The 22,500-nt window shown below is 44.4% G+C and overlaps 1 protein-coding gene across 1 annotated transcript in view; it reads left to right on the forward strand.

Moving 5' to 3' along the window:
* Positions 1-22,500, forward strand: part of LOC138957693 (receptor-type tyrosine-protein phosphatase beta-like) — a gene marked incomplete at its 3' end in the record, with an annotated part of 44,116 nt that overhangs the window by 17,112 nt on the left and 4,504 nt on the right. The window contains 6 exon segments of the mRNA XM_070328754.1: positions 15,589-15,668; positions 16,234-16,336; positions 18,397-18,444; positions 18,566-18,650; positions 18,948-18,992; positions 21,822-21,915. Coding sequence (XP_070184855.1) covers positions 15,589-15,668; positions 16,234-16,336; positions 18,397-18,444; positions 18,566-18,650; positions 18,948-18,992; positions 21,822-21,915 — 455 coding nt within the window.

Consider the following 22,500-nt stretch of genomic DNA (forward strand, 5'->3'; position numbering starts at 1 on the left):
TGTTTATTGTACTGGTCTATTTGTTTCGCCTTTTGTTTTCCCCTCGCCCACTGGGTCCATGTGTCCTTGTTTATTGTACTTGTCTATTTGTTTCGCCTTTTGTTTTCCCCTCGCCCACTGGGTCCATGTGTCCTTGTTTATTGTACTTGTCTATTTGTTTCGCCTTTTGTTTTCCCCTCGCCCACTGGGTCCATGTGTCCTTGTTTATTGTACTTGTCTATTTGTTTCGCCTTTTGTTTTCCCCTCGCCCACTGGGTCCATGTGTCCTTGTTTATTGTACTTGTCTATTTGTTTCGCCTTTTGTTTTCCCCTCGCCCACTGGGTCCATGTGTCCTTGTTTATTGTACTGGTCTATTTGTTTCGCCTTTTGTTTTCCCCTCGCCCACTGGGTCCATGTGTCCTTGTTTATTGTACTTGTCTATTTGTTTCGCCTTTTGTTTTCCCCTCGCCCACTGGGTCCATGTGTCCTTGTTTATTGTACTTGTCTATTTGTTTCGCCTTTTGTTTTCCCCTCGCCCACTGGGTCCATGTGTCCTTGTTTATTGTACTTGTCTATTTGTTTCACCTTTTGTTTTCCCCTCGCCCACTGGGTCCATGTGTCCTTGTTTATTGTACTTGTCTATTTGTTTCGCCTTTTGTTTTCCCCTCGCCCACTGGGTCCATGTGTCCTTGTTTATTGTACTTGTCTATTTGTTTCGCCTTTTGTTTTCCCCTCGCCCACTGGGTCCATGTGTCCTTGTTTATTGTACTTGTCTATTGTCCTTGTTTATTGTACTTGTCTATTTGTTTCGCCTTTTGTTTTCCCCTCGCCCACTGGGTCCATGTGTCCTTGTGTATTGTACTTGTCTATTTGTTTCACCTTTTGTTTTCCCCTCGCCCACTGGGTCCATGTGTCCTTGTTTATTGTACTTGTCTATTGTCCTTGTTTATTGTACTGGTCTATTTGTTTCGCCTTTTGTTTTCCCCTCGCCCACTGGGTCCATGTGTCCTTGTTTATTGTACTTGTCTATTGTCCTTGTTTTTGTACTGGTCTATTTGTTTCGCCTTTTGTTTTCCCCTCGCCCACTGGGTCCATGTGTCCTTGTTTATTGTACTTGTCTATTGTCCTTGTTTATTGTACTTGTCTATTTGTTTCGCCTTTTGTTTTCCCCTCGCCCACTGGGTCCATGTGTCCTTGTTTATTGTACTGGTCTATTTGTTTCGCCTTTTGTTTTCCCCTCGCCCACTGGGTCCATGTGTCCTTGTTTATTGTACTTGTCTATTTGTTTCGCCTTTTGTTTTCCCCTCGCCCACTGGGTCCATGTGTCCTTGTTTATTGTACTTGTCTATTTGTTTCGCCTTTTGTTTTCCCCTCGCCCACTGGGTCCATGTGTCCTTGTTTATTGTACTTGTCTATTTGTTTCACCTTTTGTTTTCCCCTCGCCCACTGGGTCCATGTGTCCTTGTTTATTGTACTTGTCTATTTGTTTCGCCTTTTGTTTTCCCCTCGCCCACTGGGTCCATGTGTCCTTGTTTATTGTGCTTGTCTATTTGTTTCGCCTTTTGTTTTCCCCTCGCCCACTGGGTCCATGTGTCCTTGTTTATTGTGCTTGTCTATTTGTTTCGCCTTTTGTTTTCCCCTCGCCCACTGGGTCCATGTGTCCTTGTTTATTGTACTTGTCTATTTGTTTCGCCTTTTGTTTTCCCCTCGCCCACTGGGTCCATGTGTCCTTGTTTATTGTACTTGTCTATTTGTTTCGCCTTTTGTTTTCCCCTCGCCCACTGGGTCCATGTGTCCTTGTTTATTGTACTTGTCTATTTGTTTCGCCTTTTGTTTTCCCCTCGCCCACTGGGTCCATGTGTCCTTGTTTATTGTACTTGTCTATTTGTTTCGCCTTTTGTTTTCCCCTCGCCCACTGGGTCCATGTGTCCTTGTGTATTGTACTTGTCTATTTGTTTCGCCTTTTGTTTTCCCCTCGCCCACTGGGTCCATGTGTCCTTGTTTATTGTACTTGTCTATTTGTTTCGCCTTTTGTTTTCCCCTCGCCCACTGGGTCCATGTGTCCTTGTTTATTGTACTTGTCTATTTGTTTCACCTTTTGTTTTCCCCTCGCCCACTGGGTCCATGTGTCCTTGTTTATTGTACTTGTCTATTTGTTTCGCCTTTTGTTTTCCCCTCGCCCACTGGGTCCATGTGTCCTTGTTTATTGTACTTGTCTATTGTCCTTGTTTATTGTACTTGTCTATTTGTTTCGCCTTTTGTTTTCCCCTCGCCCACTGGGTCCATGTGTCCTTGTTTATTGTACTTGTCTATTTGTTTCGCCTTTTGTTTTCCCCTCGCCCACTGGGTCCATGTGTCCTTGTGTATTGTGCTTGTCTATTTGTTTCGCCTTTTGTTTTCCCCTCGCCCACTGGGTCCATGTGTCCTTGTTTATTGTACTTGTCTATTGTCCTTGTTTATTGTACTTGTCTATTTGTTTCGCCTTTTGTTTTCCCCTCGCCCACTGGGTCCATGTGTCCTTGTTTATTGTACTTGTCTATTTGTTTCGCCTTTTGTTTTCCCCTCGCCCACTGGGTCCATGTGTCCTTGTTTATTGTACTTGTCTATTTCTTTCGCCTTTTGTTTTCCCCTCGCCCACTGGGTCCATGTGTCCTTGTTTATTGTACTTGTCTATTTGTTTCGCCTTTTGTTTTCCCCTCGCCCACTGGGTCCATGTGTCCTTGTTTATTGTACTTGTCTATTTGTTTCGCCTTTTGTTTTCCCCTCGCCCACTGGGTCCATGTGTCCTTGTTTATTGTACTTGTCTATTGTCCTTGTTTATTGTACTTGTCTATTTGTTTCGCCTTTTGTTTTCCCCTCGCCCACTGGGTCCATGTGTCCTTGTGTATTGTGCTTGTCTATTTGTTTCGCCTTTTGTTTTCCCCTCGCCCACTGGGTCCATGTGTCATTGTTTATTGTACTTGTCTATTGTACTTGTCTATTGTACTTGTCTATTTGTTTCGCCTTTTGTTTTCCCCTCGCCCACTGGGTCCATGTGTCCTTGTTTATTGTACTTGTCTATTTCTTTCGCCTTTTGTTTTCCCCTCGCCCACTGGGTCCATGTGTCCTTGTGTATTGTACTTGTCTATTTGTTTCGCCTTTTGTTTTCCCCTCGCCCACTGGGTCCATGTGTCCTTGTTTATTGTACTTGTCTATTTGTTTCGCCTTTTGTTTTCCCCTCGCCCACTGGGTCCATGTGTCCTTGTTTATTGTACTTGTCTATTTGTTTCGCCTTTTGTTTTCCCCTCGCCCACTGGGTCCATGTGTCCTTGTGTATTGTACTTGTCTATTGTCCTTGTTTATTGTACTGGTCTATTTGTTTCGCCTTTTGTTTTCCCCTCGCCCACTGGGTCCATGTGTCCTTGTTTATTGTACTTGTCTATTTGTTTCGCCTTTTGTTTTCCCCTCGCCCACTGGGTCCATGTGTCCTTGTTTATTGTACTTGTCTATTTGTTTCGCCTTTTGTTTTCCCCTCGCCCACTGGGTCCATGTGTCCTTGTTTATTGTACTTGTCTATTTGTTTCGCCTTTTGTTTTCCCCTCGCCCACTGGGTCCATGTGTCCTTGTTTATTGTACTTGTCTATTTGTTTCACCTTTTGTTTTCCCCTCGCCCACTGGGTCCATGTGTCCTTGTTTATTGTACTTGTCTATTTGTTTCGCCTTTTGTTTTCCCCTCGCCCACTGGGTCCATGTGTCCTTGTTTATTGTACTTGTCTATTTGTTTCGCCTTTTGTTTTCCCCTCGCCCACTGGGTCCATGTGTCCTTGTTTATTGTACTTGTCTATTTGTTTCGCCTTTTGTTTTCCCCTCGCCCACTGGGTCCATGTGTCCTTGTTTATTGTACTTGTCTATTTGTTTCACCTTTTGTTTTCCCCTCGCCCACTGGGTCCATGTGTCCTTGTTTATTGTACTTGTCTATTGTCCTTGTTTATTGTACTTGTCTATTTGTTTCGCCTTTTGTTTTCCCCTCGCCCACTGGGTCCATGTGTCCTTGTTTATTGTACTTGTCTATTTGTTTCGCCTTTTGTTTTCCCCTCGCCCACTGGGTCCATGTGTCCTTGTGTATTGTACTTGTCTATTTGTTTCGCCTTTTGTTTTCCCCTCGCCCACTGGGTCCATGTGTCCTTGTTTATTGTACTTGTCTATTGTACTTGTCTATTGTACTTGTCTATTTGTTTCGCCTTTTGTTTTCCCCTCGCCCACTGGGTCCATGTGTCATTGTTTATTGTACTTGTCTATTTGTTTCGCCTTTTGTTTTCCCCTCGCCCACTGGGTCCATGTGTCCTTGTGTATTGTACTTGTCTATTTCTTTCGCCTTTTGTTTTCCCCTCGCCCATTGGGTCCATGTGTCCTTGTGTATTGTACTTGTCTATTTGTTTCGCCTTTTGTTTTCCCCTCGCCCACTGGGTCCATGTGTCCTTGTTTATTGTACTTGTCTATTTGTTTCGCCTTTTGTTTTCCCCTCGCCCACTGGGTCCATGTGTCCTTGTTTATTGTACTTGTCTATTTGTTTCGCCTTTTGTTTTCCCCTCGCCCACTGGGTCCATGTGTCCTTGTGTATTGTACTTGTCTATTGTCCTTGTTTATTGTACTTGTCTATTTGTTTCGCCTTTTGTTTTCCCCTCGCCCACTGGGTCCATGTGTCATTGTTTATTGTACTTGTCTATTGTACTTGTCTATTGTACTTGTCTATTTGTTTCGCCTTTTGTTTTCCCCTCGCCCACTGGGTCCATGTGTCCTTGTGTATTGTGCTTGTCTATTTGTTTCGCCTTTTGTTTTCCCCTCGCCCACTGGGTCCATGTGTCCTTGTTTATTGTACTTGTCTATTTCTTTCGCCTTTTGTTTTCCCCTCGCCCACTGGGTCCATGTGTCCTTGTTTATTGTACTGGTCTATTTGTTTCGCCTTTTGTTTTCCCCTCGCCCACTGGGTCCATGTGTCCTTGTTTATTGTACTTGTCTATTTGTTTCGCCTTTTGTTTTCCCCTCGCCCACTGGGTCCATGTGTCCTTGTTTATTGTACTTGTCTATTTGTTTCGCCTTTTGTTTTCCCCTCGCCCACTGGGTCCATGTGTCCTTGTTTATTGTACTTGTCTATTTGTTTCGCCTTTTGTTTTCCCCTCGCCCACTGGGTCCATGTGTCCTTGTTTATTGTACTTGTCTATTTGTTTCGCCTTTTGTTTTCCCCTCGCCCACTGGGTCCATGTGTCCTTGTTTATTGTGCTTGTCTATTTGTTTCGCCTTTTGTTTTCCCCTCGCCCACTGGGTCCATGTGTCCTTGTGTATTGTGCTTGTCTATTTGTTTCGCCTTTTGTTTTCCCCTCGCCCACTGGGTCCATGTGTCCTTGTTTATTGTACTGGTCTATTTGTTTCGCCTTTTGTTTTCCCCTCGCCCACTGGGTCCATGTGTCCTTGTTTATTGTACTGGTCTATTTGTTTCGCCTTTTGTTTTCCCCTCGCCCACTGGGTCCATGTGTCCTTGTTTATTGTACTTGTCTATTGTCCTTGTTTATTGTACTGGTCTATTTGTTTCGCCTTTTGTTTTCCCCTCGCCCACTGGGTCCATGTGTCCTTGTGTATTGTACTTGTCTATTGTCCTTGTTTATTGTACTGGTCTATTTGTTTCGCCTTTTGTTTTCCCCTCGCCCACTGGGTCCATGTGTCCTTGTTTATTGTACTTGTCTATTTGTTTCGCCTTTTGTTTTCCCCTCGCCCACTGGGTCCATGTGTCCTTGTTTATTGTACTTGTCTATTTGTTTCGCCTTTTGTTTTCCCCTCGCCCACTGGGTCCATGTGTCCTTGTTTATTGTACTTGTCTATTTCTTTCGCCTTTTGTTTTCCCCTCGCCCACTGGGTCCATGTGTCCTTGTTTATTGTACTTGTCTATTTCTTTCGCCTTTTGTTTTCCCCTCGCCCACTGGGTCCATGTGTCCTTGTTTATTGTACTGGTCTATTTGTTTCGCCTTTTGTTTTCCCCTCGCCCACTGGGTCCATGTGTCCTTGTTTATTGTACTTGTCTATTTGTTTCGCCTTTTGTTTTCCCCTCGCCCACTGGGTCCATGTGTCCTTGTTTATTGTACTTGTCTATTTGTTTCGCCTTTTGTTTTCCCCTCGCCCACTGGGTCCATGTGTCCTTGTTTATTGTACTTGTCTATTGTCCTTGTTTATTGTACTGGTCTATTTGTTTCGCCTTTTGTTTTCCCCTCGCCCACTGGGTCCATGTGTCCTTGTGTATTGTACTTGTCTATTGTCCTTGTTTATTGTACTGGTCTATTTGTTTCGCCTTTTGTTTTCCCCTCGCCCACTGGGTCCATGTGTCCTTGTTTATTGTACTTGTCTATTTGTTTCGCCTTTTGTTTTCCCCTCGCCCACTGGGTCCATGTGTCCTTGTTTATTGTACTTGTCTATTTGTTTCGCCTTTTGTTTTCCCCTCGCCCACTGGGTCCATGTGTCCTTGTTTATTGTACTTGTCTATTTGTTTCGCCTTTTGTTTTCCCCTCGCCCACTGGGTCCATGTGTCCTTGTTTATTGTACTTGTCTATTTCTTTCGCCTTTTGTTTTCCCCTCGCCCACTGGGTCCATGTGTCCTTGTTTATTGTACTTGTCTATTTGTTTCGCCTTTTGTTTTCCCCTCGCCCACTGGGTCCATGTGTCCTTGTTTATTGTACTTGTCTATTTCTTTCGCCTTTTGTTTTCCCCTCGCCCACTGGGTCCATGTGTCCTTGTTTATTGTACTTGTCTATTTGTTTCGCCTTTTGTTTTCCCCTCGCCCACTGGGTCCATGTGTCATTGTTTATTGTACTTGTCTATTGTCCTTGTTTATTGTACTTGTCTATTTGTTTCGCCTTTTGTTTTCCCCTCGCCCACTGGGTCCATGTGTCCTTGTTTATTGTACTTGTCTATTTGTTTCACCTTTTGTTTTCCCCTCGCCCACTGGGTCCATGTGTCCTTGTTTATTGTACTTGTCTATTTCTTTCGCCTTTTGTTTTCCCCTCGCCCACTGGGTCCATGTGTCCTTGTTTATTGTACTTGTCTATTTGTTTCGCCTTTTGTTTTCCCCTCGCCCACTGGGTCCATGTGTCCTTGTTTATTGTACTTGTCTATTGTCCTTGTTTATTGTACTTGTCTATTTGTTTCGCCTTTTGTTTTCCCCTCGCCCACTGGGTCCATGTGTCCTTGTTTATTGTACTTGTCTATTTGTTTCGCCTTTTGTCTTCCCCTCGCCCACTGGGTCCATGTGTCCTTGTTTATTGTACTTGTCTATTTGTTTCGCCTTTTGTTTTCCCCTCGCCCACTGGGTCCATGTGTCCTTGTTTATTGTACTTGTCTATTTGTTTCGCCTTTTGTTTTCCCCTCGCCCACTGGGTCCATGTGTCCTTGTGTATTGTGCTTGTCTATTTGTTTCGCCTTTTGTTTTCCCCTCGCCCACTGGGTCCATGTGTCCTTGTTTATTGTACTTGTCTATTTGTTTCGCCTTTTGTTTTCCCCTCGCCCACTGGGTCCATGTGTCCTTGTGTATTGTACTTGTCTATTTGTTTCGCCTTTTGTTTTCCCCTCGCCCACTGGGTCCATGTGTCCTTGTTTATTGTACTTGTCTATTTGTTTCGCCTTTTGTTTTCCCCTCGCCCACTGGGTCCATGTGTCCTTGTTTATTGTACTTGTCTATTTGTTTCGCCTTTTGTTTTCCCCTCGCCCACTGGGTCCATGTGTCCTTGTTTATTGTACTTGTCTATTTCTTTCGCCTTTTGTTTTCCCCTCGCCCACTGGGTCCATGTGTCCTTGTGTATTGTGCTTGTCTATTTGTTTCGCCTTTTGTTTTCCCCTCGCCCACTGGGTCCATGTGTCCTTGTTTATTGTACTTGTCTATTTGTTTCGCCTTTTGTTTTCCCCTCGCCCACTGGGTCCATGTGTCCTTGTGTATTGTACTTGTCTATTTGTTTCGCCTTTTGTTTTCCCCTCGCCCACTGGGTCCATGTGTCATTGTTTATTGTACTTGTCTATTGTACTTGTCTATTGTACTTGTCTATTTGTTTCGCCTTTTGTTTTCCCCTCGCCCACTGGGTCCATGTGTCCTTGTTTATTGTACTTGTCTATTTGTTTCGCCTTTTGTTTTCCCCTCGCCCACTGGGTCCATGTGTCCTTGTTTATTGTACTTGTCTATTTGTTTCGCCTTTTGTTTTCCCCTCGCCCACTGGGTCCATGTGTCCTTGTTTATTGTACTTGTCTATTTGTTTCGCCTTTTGTTTTCCCCTCGCCCACTGGGTCCATGTGTCCTTGTTTATTGTACTTGTCTATTTGTTTCGCCTTTTGTTTTCCCCTCGCCCACTGGGTCCATGTGTCCTTGTGTATTGTACTTGTCTATTTCTTTCGCCTTTTGTTTTCCCCTCGCCCACTGGGTCCATGTGTCCTTGTTTATTGTACTTGTCTATTTGTTTCGCCTTTTGTTTTCCCCTCGCCCACTGGGTCCATGTGTCCTTGTGTATTGTACTTGTCTATTTCTTTCGCCTTTTGTTTTCCCCTCGCCCACTGGGTCCATGTGTCCTTGTTTATTGTACTTGTCTATTTGTTTCGCCTTTTGTTTTCCCCTCGCCCACTGGGTCCATGTGTCCTTGTGTATTGTACTTGGTCTATTTGTTTCGCCTTTTGTTTTCCCCTCGCCCACTGGGTCCATGTGTCCTTGTTTATTGTACTTGTCTATTTGTTTCGCCTTTTGTTTTCCCCTCGCCCACTGGGTCCATGTGTCCTTGTTTATTGTACTTGTCTATTTGTTTCGCCTTTTGTTTTCCCCTCGCCCACTGGGTCCATGTGTCCTTGTTTATTGTACTTGTCTATTTGTTTCGCCTTTTGTTTTCCCCTCGCCCACTGGGTCCATGTGTCCTTGTTTATTGTACTTGTCTATTTGTTTCGCCTTTTGTTTTCCCCTCGCCCACTGGGTCCATGTGTCCTTGTTTATTGTACTTGTCTATTTGTTTCGCCTTTTGTTTTCCCCTCGCCCACTGGGTCCATGTGTCCTTGTGTATTGTACTTGTCTATTTGTTTCGCCTTTTGTTTTCCCCTCGCCCACTGGGTCCATGTGTCCTTGTTTATTGTACTTGTCTATTTGTTTCGCCTTTTGTTTTCCCCTCGCCCACTGGGTCCATGTGTCCTTGTGTATTGTACTTGTCTATTTGTTTCGCCTTTTGTTTTCCCCTCGCCCACTGGGTCCATGTGTCATTGTTTATTGTACTTGTCTATTGTACTTGTCTATTGTACTTGTCTATTTGTTTCGCCTTTTGTTTTCCCCTCGCCCACTGGGTCCATGTGTCCTTGTGTATTGTACTTGTCTATTTCTTTCGCCTTTTGTTTTCCCCTCGCCCACTGGGTCCATGTGTCCTTGTGTATTGTACTTGTCTATTTGTTTCGCCTTTTGTTTTCCCCTCGCCCACTGGGTCCATGTGTCCTTGTTTATTGTACTTGTCTATTTGTTTCGCCTTTTGTTTTCCCCTCGCCCACTGGGTCCATGTGTCCTTGTTTATTGTACTTGTCTATTGTCCTTGTTTATTGTACTTGTCTATTTGTTTCGCCTTTTGTTTTCCCCTCGCCCACTGGGTCCATGTGTCCTTGTTTATTGTACTTGTCTATTTGTTTCGCCTTTTGTTTTCCCCTCGCCCACTGGGTCCATGTGTCCTTGTTTATTGTACTGGTCTATTTGTTTCGCCTTTTGTTTTCCCCTCGCCCACTGGGTCCATGTGTCCTTGTGTATTGTACTTGTCTATTTCTTTCGCCTTTTGTTTTCCCCTCGCCCACTGGGTCCATGTGTCCTTGTTTATTGTACTTGTCTATTTCTTTCGCCTTTTGTTTTCCCCTCGCCCACTGGGTCCATGTGTCCTTGTTTATTGTACTTGTCTATTGTCCTTGTTTATTGTACTTGTCTATTTGTTTCGCCTTTTGTTTTCCCCTCGCCCACTGGGTCCATGTGTCCTTGTTTATTGTACTTGTCTATTTGTTTCGCCTTTTGTTTTCCCCTCGCCCACTGGGTCCATGTGTCCTTGTTTATTGTACTGGTCTATTTGTTTCGCCTTTTGTTTTCCCCTCGCCCACTGGGTCCATGTGTCCTTGTTTATTGTACTTGTCTATTGTCCTTGTTTATTGTACTTGTCTATTTGTTTCGCCTTTTGTTTTCCCCTCGCCCACTGGGTCCATGTGTCCTTGTTTATTGTACTTGTCTATTTGTTTCGCCTTTTGTTTTCCCCTCGCCCACTGGGTCCATGTGTCCTTGTGTATTGTACTTGTCTATTGTCCTTGTTTATTGTACTGGTCTATTTGTTTCGCCTTTTGTTTTCCCCTCGCCCACTGGGTCCATGTGTCCTTGTTTATTGTACTTGTCTATTTGTTTCGCCTTTTGTTTTCCCCTCGCCCACTGGGTCCATGTGTCCTTGTTTATTGTACTTGTCTATTTGTTTCGCCTTTTGTTTTCCCCTCGCCCACTGGGTCCATGTGTCCTTGTTTATTGTACTTGTCTATTTGTTTCGCCTTTTGTTTTCCCCTCGCCCACTGGGTCCATGTGTCCTTGTTTATTGTACTTGTCTATTTGTTTCGCCTTTTGTTTTCCCCTCGCCCACTGGGTCCATGTGTCCTTGTTTATTGTACTTGTCTATTTCTTTCGCCTTTTGTTTTCCCCTCGCCCACTGGGTCCATGTGTCCTTGTTTATTGTACTTGTCTATTTGTTTCACCTTTTGTTTTCCCCTCGCCCACTGGGTCCATGTGTCCTTGTTTATTGTACTTGTCTATTTGTTTCACCTTTTGTTTTCCCCTCGCCCACTGGGTCCATGTGTCCTTGTTTATTGTACTGGTCTATTTGTTTCGCCTTTTGTTTTCCCCTCGCCCACTGGGTCCATGTGTCCTTGTTTATTGTACTGGTCTATTTGTTTCGCCTTTTGTTTTCCCCTCGCCCACTGGGTCCATGTGTCCTTGTTTATTGTACTTGTCTATTTGTTTCACCTTTTGTTTTCCCCTCGCCCACTGGGTCCATGTGTCCTTGTTTATTGTACTTGTCTATTTGTTTCGCCTTTTGTTTTCCCCTCGCCCACTGGGTCCATGTGTCCTTGTTTATTGTACTTGTCTATTTGTTTCACCTTTTGTTTTCCCCTCGCCCACTGGGTCCATGTGTCCTTGTTTATTGTACTTGTCTATTTGTTTCGCCTTTTGTTTTCCCCTCGCCCACTGGGTCCATGTGTCCTTGTTTATTGTACTTGTCTATTTGTTTCGCCTTTTGTTTTCCCCTCGCCCACTGGGTCCATGTGTCCTTGTTTATTGTACTTGTCTATTTGTTTCGCCTTTTGTTTTCCCCTCGCCCACTGGGTCCATGTGTCCTTGTTTATTGTACTTGTCTATTTGTTTCGCCTTTTGTTTTCCCCTCGCCCACTGGGTCCATGTGTCCTTGTTTATTGTACTTGTCTATTTGTTTCGCCTTTTGTTTTCCCCTCGCCCACTGGGTCCATGTGTCCTTGTTTATTGTACTTGTCTATTTGTTTCGCCTTTTGTCTTCCCCTCGCCCACTGGGTCCATGTGTCCTTGTTTATTGTACTTGTCTATTGTCCTTGTGTATTGTACTTGTCTATTTGTTTCGCCTTTTGTTTTCCCCTCGCCCACTGGGTCCATGTGTCCTTGTTTATTGTACTTGTCTATTTGTTTCACCTTTTGTTTTCCCCTCGCCCACTGGGTCCATGTGTCCTTGTTTATTGTACTTGTCTATTTGTTTCGCCTTTTGTCTTCCCCTCGCCCACTGGGTCCATGTGTCCTTGTTTATTGTACTTGTCTATTTCTTTCGCCTTTTGTTTTCCCCTCGCCCACTGGGTCCATGTGTCATTGTTTATTGTACTTGTCTATTGTACTTGTCTATTGTACTTGTCTATTTGTTTCGCCTTTTGTTTTCCCCTCGCCCACTGGGTCCATGTGTCCTTGTGTATTGTACTTGTCTATGTGTTTCGCCTTTTGTTTTCCCCTCGCCCACTGGGTCCATGTGTCATTGTTTATTGTACTTGTCTATTGTACTTGTCTATTGTACTTGTCTATTGTACTTGTCTATTTGTTTCGCCTTTTGTCTTCTCTCTTGGAATATTTGTTCTCATTGTTTCTTATTTTTGTTATTTCTTATATTCTAACCTTCCATCTACTCTTCTACTTTCATATGTCGTCGTCTAATCGAGTTTCTTTTCTGGGAAGGGGGGAGAGGGGGGTACCTTTTCTTGCACCTGAAGGAGCGGAACAGTCTCAGAAGCGATGTGTTCCCTTTTAGAAAGTCGTAAGATAGGACTAGAGATTAGTGTGGTGGTAAAAGCGGTTAGCCGGAAAGTAGACTGAAGAGCTTTTATATATTAATGAGTATTACTTCTCCTACTTCTTCCTTTCGTTTTGGGGAGTTTATGAGAACAGCAAACCCGCACCAAGACGTTTGCCTGAACTTGCATGCATGAGCAAGTCCTGTTGCGCTTTGTTTCAGCCTAGAAGAGCGGGAGTTCCACAACACAGTCACATAGACTTGCATGCATGAGCGAGTTTTAATTGCTACCCGTTAGTTCAGTCAATGAGTCTGTACATCATGGCCATTTGAGCGCTTGGAACGTAAACTGTGGCTCTCTGTTTTAAGGGACGAATTATTATTTCTGCTACTTTCCCTCTTTCTCCTGTTGAGACACCTATGTATATTTTTCACACTTCTGATTAGTTAAGCTATCTTAAGTATCCGAAAAATAGGGTGCACGAAAGGAAACGAAGATTCTGTCATCTTTGGAAGTGAGGTGGGGTTGGGGTAGGGCGTTAGTTAAGTTTGGAGATAGCATGGGGTGAGGGTAGGGTTGGGGTAGGGCGTTAGTTAAGTTTGGAGATAGCATGGGGTGAGGGTAGGGTTGGGGTAGGACGTTAGTTGAGTTTGGAGATAGCATGGGGTGAGGGTAGGGTTGGGGTAGGACGTTAGTTGAGTTTGGAGATAGCATGGGGTGAGGGTAGGGTTGGGGTAGGACGTTAGTTGAGTTTGGAGATAGCATGGGGTGAGGGTAGGGTTGGGGTAGGACGTTAGTTAAGTTTGGAGATAGCATGGGGTGAGGGTAGGGTTGGGGTAGGACGTTCGTTAAGTTTGGAGATAGCATGGGGTGAGGGTAGGGTTGGGGTAGGACGTTAGTTAAGTTTGGAGATAGCATGGGGTGAGGGTAGGGTTGGGGTAGGACGTTAGTTGAGTTTGGAGATAGCATGGGGTGAGGGTAGGGTTGGGGTAGGACGTTAGTTAAGTTTGGAGATAGCATGGGGTGAGGGTAGGGTTGGGGTAGGACGTTAGTTGAGTTTGGAGATAGCATGGGGTGAGGGTAGGGTTGGGGTAGGACGTTAGTTAAGTTTGGAGATAGCATGGGGTGAGGGTAGGGTTGGGGTAGGACGTTAGTTGAGTTTGGAGATAGCATGGGGTGAGAGTAGGGTTGGGGTAGGACGTTAGTTAAGTTTGGAGATAGCATGGGGTGAGGGTAGGGTTGGGGTAGGACGTTAGTTGAGTTTGGAGATAGCATGGGGTGAGGGTAGGGTTGGGGTAGGGCGTTCGTTAAGTTTGGAGATAGCATGGGGTGAGGGTAGGGTTGGGGTAGGGCGTTCGTTAAGTTTGGAGATAGCATGGGGTGAGGGTGGGGTTGGGGTAGGGCGTTAGTTGAGTTTGGAGATAGCATGGGGTGAGGGTAGGGTTGGGGTAGGACGTTCGTTGAGTTTGGAGATAGCATGGGGTGAGGGTAGGGTTGGGGTAGGGCGTTAGTTGAGTTTGGAGATAGCATGGGGTGAGGGTAGGGTTGGGGTAGGACGTTCGTTAAGTTTGGAGATAGCATGGGGTGAGGGTGGGGTTTGGGTAGGACGTTAGTTGAGTTTGGAGATAGCATGGGGTGAGGGTAGGGTTGGGGTAGGACGTTCGTTAAGTTTGGAGATAGCATGGGGTGAGGGTAGGGTTGGGGTAGGACGTTAGTTGAGTTTGGAGATAGCATGGGGTGAGGGTAGGGTTGGGTAGGACGTTCGTTAAGTTTGGAGATAGCATGGGGTGAGGGTGGGGTTGGGGTAGGACGTTAGTTGAGTTTGGAGATAGCATGGGGTGAGGGTAGGGTTGGGGTAGGACGTTAGTTGAGTTTGGAGATAGCATGGGGTGAGGGTAGGGTTGGGGTAGGACGTTCGTTGAGTTTGGAGATAGCATGGGGTGAGGGTAGGGTTGGGGTAGGACGTTAGTTGAGTTTGGAGATAGCATGGGGTGAGGGTAGGGTTGGGGTAGGGCGTTAGTTGAGTTTGGAGATAGCATGGGGTGAGGGTAGGGTTGGGGTAGGACGTTCGTTGAGTTTGGAGATAGCATGGGGTGAGGGTAGGGTTTGGGTAGGACGTTAGTTGAGTTTGGAGATAGCATGGGGTGAGGGTAGGGTTGGGGTAGGACGTTCGTTAAGTTTGGAGATAGCATGGGGTGAGGGTAGGGTTGGGGTAGGACGTTAGTTGAGTTTGGAGATAGCATGGGGTGAGGGTAGGGTTGGGGTAGGACGTTCGTTAAGTTTGGAGATAGCATGGGGTGAGGGTGGGGTTGGGGTAGGACGTTAGTTGAGTTTGGAGATAGCATGGGGTGAGGGTAGGGTTGGGGTAGGACGTTAGTTGAGTTTGGAGATAGCATGGGGTGAGGGTAGGGTTGGGGTAGGACGTTCGTTGAGTTTGGAGATAGCATGGGGTGAGGGTAGGGTTGGGGTAGGACGTTAGTTGAGTTTGGAGATAGCATGGGGTGAGGGTAGGGTTGGGGTAGGGCGTTAGTTGAGTTTGGAGATAGCATGGGGTGAGGGTAGGGTTGGGGTAGGACGTTCGTTGAGTTTGGAGATAGCATGGGGTGAGGGTAGGGTTGGGGTAGGACGTTAGTTGAGTTTGGAGATAGCATGGGGTGAGGGTAGGGTTGGGGTAGGACGTTCGTTGAGTTTGGAGATAGCATGGGGTGAGGGTAGGGTTGGGGTAGGACGTTCGTTAAGTTTGGAGATAGCATGGGGTGAGGGTAGGGTTGGGGTAGGGCGTTAGTTAAGTTTGGAGATAGCATGGGGTGAGGGTGGGGTTGGGGTAGGGGGTTAGTTAAGTTTGGAGATAGCATGGGGTGAGGGTGGGAGCTTATACAGAGAGTAACTATTGCAGTTCTTTTACACAGTTAAGGTTGGACTATGTTGATGCAAGGGCTGGTTGAGTGCGTTCTGTTGATCGCACACAATAGTTTGCCTTTTGACTTCCCTTGCCATTTAGAACAAGGAACATGAAAATGATTTTCTTAACCTAGAACATAATACAGTAATGAATATCTCACGGCAACAGTTTTGATGTTGTGATTGATTCAGCACTGTTTTCACAAGTTCAATATCATTTTATGAACCATGTGTAATGCCATTTTGTGGTTAACTAGGAATTGTTTACATTAAAGTCGCAAATTAAGCTTACCTGTGCACCTCAGGGTCTCTTCCTATTGCTAAGCACACACATGTACTCGGTTTGTTCACGTGTTATAGCTTTGTGAGCCTTTTTTAATATCCGTCGCTTCATATGGATTGGTTTACAGGATCTTTATTTGGGCGTGCACAAGTCAGGGCTGCTCACAGGCAGGCCCTATTCGTGTTGCAACACAACCGCCGGAGGATCGTAAGTTGTAATCCTGAAGTAAATCAGCTTTCGTTAAAATTATGAATGGTTGATTTTAGACAATTAGTGCGATTAATATACTTTCGGATTTTAAGTGTAGACTACAGTAACTGTATTGATAACTACAATTTATCTTTACTGCTTATATTGTAATGCGCATGAAAAGTGTTAACCATGACCATCGATGACATAAAATAAAAGTCAAGAAACACAGGTCTATGTTTGGGCGCACAAGCAAGATCACACGCCTACGCAGTAACACACCCACTCTTTCACACACACACACACACACACACACACACACACACACACACACACACACACACACACACACACACACACACACACACATTCACACACTAACGCGCGCACACACACACACACACACACACACACACATTCACACACTAACGCGCACACGCACACACACACACACACGCACACATGCACACACTAACGCACACACACCCATGCACTAACGCACACACACATACACATACACACACACTCACACACGCGCATTATGCATCATTCAGAGAGTACTCATTCTTTTTCCTTCTTTCAGAGCCAAACATCGGAGCTATAGTAGGAGGAATTGTTGCTGCTGTGGCAGTCATTGCCCTTGTCGTCGTTGCAGTCATCATGTATCGTCGGTATCGCCCCAAAGAGTAAGAAATACTTCCACATTTAGTTTCAAATTATTTTGAAGAAAAGTGCAGATGACAAGAGGAGACAGACATGAGACATTAGGCAATCACTACTGCGAAATATCTTAGCACGTATAGACATATATGAACGATCAAAAACTACGTTTCTGTTGTTCATCGAACTTGACTGTTGACTCCGATTGTAATGTGTCTGTGTGCATATATGCTGTTCGCCTAGCTATATATGTGTGTGTGTGTGTGTGTGTGTGTGTGTGTGTGTGTGTGTGTGTGTGTGTGTGTGTGTGTGTGTGTGTGTGTATGTGTGTGTGTGTGTGTTTGCAAGAACTGTCTGTCTGTCTGTCTGCCTGTGTCCTTGTGGCTGTCTGTTGCGAAGAGGGATAGTGAGGACCTTTCGCGATTGTTTGCTCGTGTGTATCTTTGTTTATGTCTGTCTGTATATCTGTCTGTCTTTCTCTCTCTCAGTCTCTGTGAGTCTCTGTCTCTCAAGTATATTACTCTTAGCGCTCTTTTCTTTAAAAATGTCCTCTCTGTCCCTCTTTCTTTTTCTCTCCCTCGCTCTCGCTCTTTCTCTCTCTCTCTCTCTCTCTCTCTCTCTCTCTCTCTCTCTCTCTCTCTCTCTCTCTCTCTCTCTCTCTCTCTCTCCCTCGTTCTGTCTCTGTCTCTTTCTCTTTCTCTCTCTCCATCTCTCTCTCCTTTCTCTCCCCTCCTTCTCTCCCCCTCTCTTCCTCTTTCTCTCTCCCCCCCCCCCCCTCTCTCTCTCTCTTAAACCCTCCCATGGGCGAGGGCTGGATGTAAAAAAGCACCTGTTTGCTTAAATGCCATTACCCTCGTAAATAAAGAATTTGTCATTGTCATTGTCATTGTCTCCTCTCTCTCTCTCTCTCTCCCCCTCTCTCTATCTTTTTTTCTCTCGCACTCTCCCGCTCTCCCCCCTCCACTCTCTCTCTCTCTCTCTCTATCTCTCTCTCTCTCTCTCTCTCTCTCTCTTTCTCTCTCTCTCTCTCTCCATTTTCCTGTGAGTGTGTGGGTGTGTGTGTGTGTGTGTGTGTCTCTCTCTCTCTCTCTCTCTCTCTCTCTCTCTCTCTCTCTCTCTCTCTCTCTCTCTCTCTTTCTCTCCTTCTCTCTCTTCTTCTCTCTCTCCTTCTCTCTCTCCTTTTTCTCCCCCTCTTTCTCTCCCCTCTCACCCTTTTTTTCTCTCTCTCTCCCATTCCCTCTCCTCTCTCTATCTCTCTTTCTCTCTCACTCTCTTTCTCTCTCACTCTCTTTCTCTCTCCCCTTTCTCCCTCTCTCTATCTCTCCCCTTTCTCCCTCTCTCTATCTCTCCCCTCCCTCTCTGTCCCCTCTCTTTCTCTCTCTCTCTTTCTCTTACGCTCTCTCTCTCTCTCTCTCTCTATCTGTTTCTCTCTCTCTTTCTCTCTCTCCCCCTCTCTCTCTTTTTCTCTCTCACTCTCCCACTCTCTCTCCTCTCTTTCTCTCTCCCCTCTCCCCTCTTTCTCTCCCTTTCCCTGTGAGTGTGTGTGTCTTTCTCTCTCTCTCTCTCTCTTTCTCTCTCTCACTCTCTCCTTCTCTCTCTCTCCCCCCCTCTTTTTCTCCCACTCTCTCCTCTCTCTCTCCCCCCCTCTCTCTCTCTTTCTCTCCCCCTCTCTTTCTCTCTCCCATCTACCCGCCCCCCCCCCCCCCCCCGCTGTATCTTCCTCTCTCTCTCTCTCTTTCTCTCCCCTTCTCTTTCTCTCTCCCATCTTCCCCCCTCTGTATCTTCCTCTCTCTCTTTCTCTCTATCTCTCCCTTCCTCTCTCTCCCCTCTCTTTCTCTCTCTCTTTCTCTTACCGCTCTCTCTCTCTATATATATTTGTTTCTCTCTCTCTCTCGCTCGCTCTTTCTCTCTCTCTTTCTTTCTCTCTGTCTCTCTCTCTCTCTCTCTCTCTCTCTCTCTCTCTCTCTCTCTCTCTCTCTCTCTCTCTCTCTCTCTCTCTCTCTCTAACCGTGTGCTGTACCATTGTTTTGACGCGTGCAATTCTATACTAGCGAAGACTAACATTTTGCTGTTGTTCTGTCCGCAGTGTCGATGGTCACACTACGTTGACCCCTACTCCTTCAAGAGTTATCCGGTAAGTTTCTCTGTCCGTCACGTTTGGCTGTCAGTCAATATCCATTACTGTGTGTGTGTGTGTGTTTTAAAAAAATTGAAACCTGTATTCTGTTGATACAAACTGTCATTTTGAATCACAGGAAGCCCATTAAACTGCAGGACTTCACAGCACATCTCGATCGCCTTCACAAAGACTCCAACCTTTTGTTCCAGGAGGAATTTGAGGTACACATTTCACTGTTTTGAAAACTAAATTTCGTTTGCTTTCTTCTTTTGTGTGTGTGTTTAGCGTCATTCTGTACCTATGGTGGTTGTCCTTCGGGTCCGAAGAAGACTTTTTCGTTGTGCAGCTTATCTATGTACTCGGAGGTGACTCTGCAAGCCTAGTCTGGAGGCGCAGAGTCTTGAACAGTGCCATTCTGTACCTATATAGCATTCTTTTTCCTGAAACAAGGAGAGAAAAAACACTCATTTGTGTGTGTGTGATAGTAAAATATGTCTGCCTGTCCTGTTTCAATACAGAAAAACCAGAGTACTGTCAGCCCGCTCTTTCACGAAGCGTTTAAGGTAAAGACAAAATGTTCAAAGGCACGTTCCCACTGGCACTCCTAGCTCCGTAAAATCTGATGGATCTTTCGCGTGTTTTGCAGAGCTTGCTTTAATATTACCATTCAAGCATTGTGCGAGATTTGAGACTGTCAGGGCTTATGAGCGACACTAGTAAATGGTGTAATATTTTTTTTTTCTCTGCTTACAATATAGTTATATTTTTATTTGAATTTACAACTGGTAGATTTGGAGGGAATCGAAAATATTGCTGAAATTGTTTGAAAACGTTATACTTGTTGTCGAGAGGTAGAAATTAAAACCGTTTCAGTTTTTTCATAAAGAACATTTCATGATTTTTCTGTTTGAAGTAAAACATTGTTAAGTGTGTTCCTATTCATCTGGATGGAGTTTAAATACAGAAAGGTTTTATTGCAAATTTGGTGGGTTCTTGGGTTAGTTAATGTGCTTATGATAATCACAAAAACGTGGATGGATCCATCAGATTGGCCCGAGCCGCGTGCATTTAAATTGTTACAACGAGGGTTGGTGGCTTTGAAATTTACTTGCATGCTTTTCACAAGCCATAATGCGTTTTATAATGAATATCTTTACTGTAAATACAGCCATGCTGGCTTATGGCATAACAAGGCATGTAAAGCGCGAAAGACAGATTTTAGTCTGATACAGCGCACGTTATGATTCTGGTCCATGCAAGTAAGGTCTAACATTGATTTGGACTTTTTGGACTTGATTGTGAATATACAAGTCGGTAAGGCTGTTCAGTTACTTTGCATACAATGCTCACATCCTGGAATGTCGACACACAGATGTTTGTGCACTGACACGTGTTCATGTTTGAAACAGAACAAGGCAGACAGCTTACTGCTTGAAGTGTCATGCAGCCAGTGTATTGTGTAGGTAAATGCTTTTAAAGTAAATAAAAATAATGAACGTGTCTGTAATTAGTTATCTGCTGTGTCACAAAGTGCTATGAATCAAGTGCAAGATTGTGTATTACCTTTAATACAGGTTTACATGATACATTCATGAATGCTTTTTCTGAATGACGTGCTCATGGTACTGCGTATAGGGTTGCATATTTTCGTAGTTACTATCCTAGTTGGATGGACAGATTTTTACTCCTGTGTTGGACGATGCTCGTCGCTGTAAAATGTGCCAACAACCGTGCTTTGTTCAATCCCGTTCCTGTATCTATTTCATCTTATTTTGTCACATCTTCTTTTTGTTTCTTCTTTTTTTTAACAATTTTCCTTACCTTGCAATCCTGCATGTACTTCGGGTTTCGGGCATGGAACTATTTATTTCCCGTTCCTCACAATGTTCGAATTCGTACTTCTTTTTCCTTCAGTACTTTGAACTCAGTAAGACACACGCATTCACAACCACACACAGACACACAGACACACACACAGACACACACACACACACACACACACACATACACACACACACTCACTCACACACACACACAAACACAAACACCCACACACACACACACACACACACACAACCACAACCACAACCACACGCACAAACAACGATACCACCACGAACACCTCCCACACCAACAAACCGACCAAATAAAGAAATTCATTGTTGAGTTGACTAAATACAGACTGCAAGATAAGGAAGGGGGGGGGGACATTTTCGTGAATATTTAACAGTCGTCAATTCTTTCACAAATAGTAACATCTTGTGATCACAATAATGTTTGCGTACACTCGGCTTTCTTAAGGCCCTGCTGTAAATGGCCTGTACATTTGTTTGTCATCAGGTGGTGAGAATTGACAATTATTTTTCATTGCCATTCTTTTTTTTCTTTTTTCTTTTTACATAATTATTCTGTTAATGTTGACCATACGATGTGTGCGTGAGACAATTCTAGATTTCATGTGTGGTCGTCCAGTCAGATAACCACATATGAAAACATTTTTAACATTTGAAAACCGACAAACAATTTCTCTGTGTGTGAAAAGGCACGCTAAACTTAGTTTACGGCCTTGGGTGTTTTGCAAGTAGCATTTGCTTTAGCTAGCGATTCAGCTAAACTGTGATTCCAGCTTCGGCATGAACACGTGTCATACGACTCCACAGTACAATATCCATGGGGTCAGAAACCTCGAAGGTTGATCATGCAGGCTGTTGGTAACCCGGTGAAAACAATACGGAACCCTAATTTAAATGCAAGTTAATGAATGCTGATGGAGCGTATACACAGTAATTGTAGGCTTATGTTTAGAGAATACATTTTATTCCCATGCCTTATTTTTGATACGGGAAACGAGATGGGTCAGAAAAAAATCAGGCTGTTCAGGCAATATAAGCGATGGGAAACTGGTGTAGAAAAAGTATGTCAATAATGTGGAACGAGATGTGTGCAGGAAAAAAAAAAAAATTATCAGGCGCTTCGAGCAATATAAGCAAAAGGCAGCCGTTGTGCTGAAAACTGACCACGCTGCCCTCTCAACTACGCTTTGCATCATTTGACACTTGCCGTGGTTATACACACCGTACATGACTCTCCGTGTTTCGTGCTGTGGTTATACGCACCGTACATGACTGTCCGTGTTTCGTGCTGTGGTTATACGCACCGTACATGACTCTCCGTGTTTCGTGCTGTGGTTATACGCACCGTACATGACTCTCCGTGTTGTGTGCTGTGGTTATACGCACCGTACATGACTCTCCATGTTGTGTGCTGTGGTTATACGCACCGTACATGACTCTCCGTGTTGTGTGCTGTGGTTATACGCACCGTACATGACTCTCCGTGTTGTGTGCTGTGGTTATACGCACCGTACATGACTCTCCGTGGTGTGTGCACAGGACGTACAGGAGAACAGCCCCAAGCAGTACTCACAGGAAGCGGCCACGCTGGATGTCAACAAGGTCAAGAACAGATACGTCAACATTCTGCCCTGTGAGTCAACCACAATCGTACTTTCTTTTTTTGTCAGCATTAGATAAGGCGCGGATATATGTTTTGTATGTGTTTTTAAAAATGTGTGTTGATTGATTGATTGATTGATTAATTAATTGGTTTATTGATTGATTGATTGAATGATTGATTGGTTTATTGATTGATTTATTAATGTATTTGATTGATCGATTGATTGATTGAATGATTGATTGATTTAGTGCACTGTTTTGACGTCCACAACGCTCATATATGGGATAGATATTCAAGAACAAACTATATAAATTAAGAGAGGAGCTATGTTTCTGTTTCTGCAATTCTGTGTGTCCGAATAGATGTATTTTTGTATTTGAAGTGTAGATCAAATGTTTTTGATCACTGTATTTTTTTTTTCAGCCGTTTGTTTGTTGGTCACCTTTTTGTATACTGCAGAATGAGTTTGACCTAACCCTGTTTGTGTAACTACAAAATATTTAAATCTGCAAACGTCATAAGAAACGTCACTAAAAATTAAATGTCCCTCGATCAAACCTTCTTATTTTCTGACTATTGCTATTTAGAAGAGAAAACAAAACAAATCTTGTCTAG

This window comes from Littorina saxatilis, unplaced genomic scaffold, assembly GCF_037325665.1.
Source record: "Littorina saxatilis isolate snail1 unplaced genomic scaffold, US_GU_Lsax_2.0 scaffold_149, whole genome shotgun sequence".
Lineage (NCBI taxonomy): Eukaryota > Metazoa > Mollusca > Gastropoda > Littorinimorpha > Littorinidae > Littorina > Littorina saxatilis.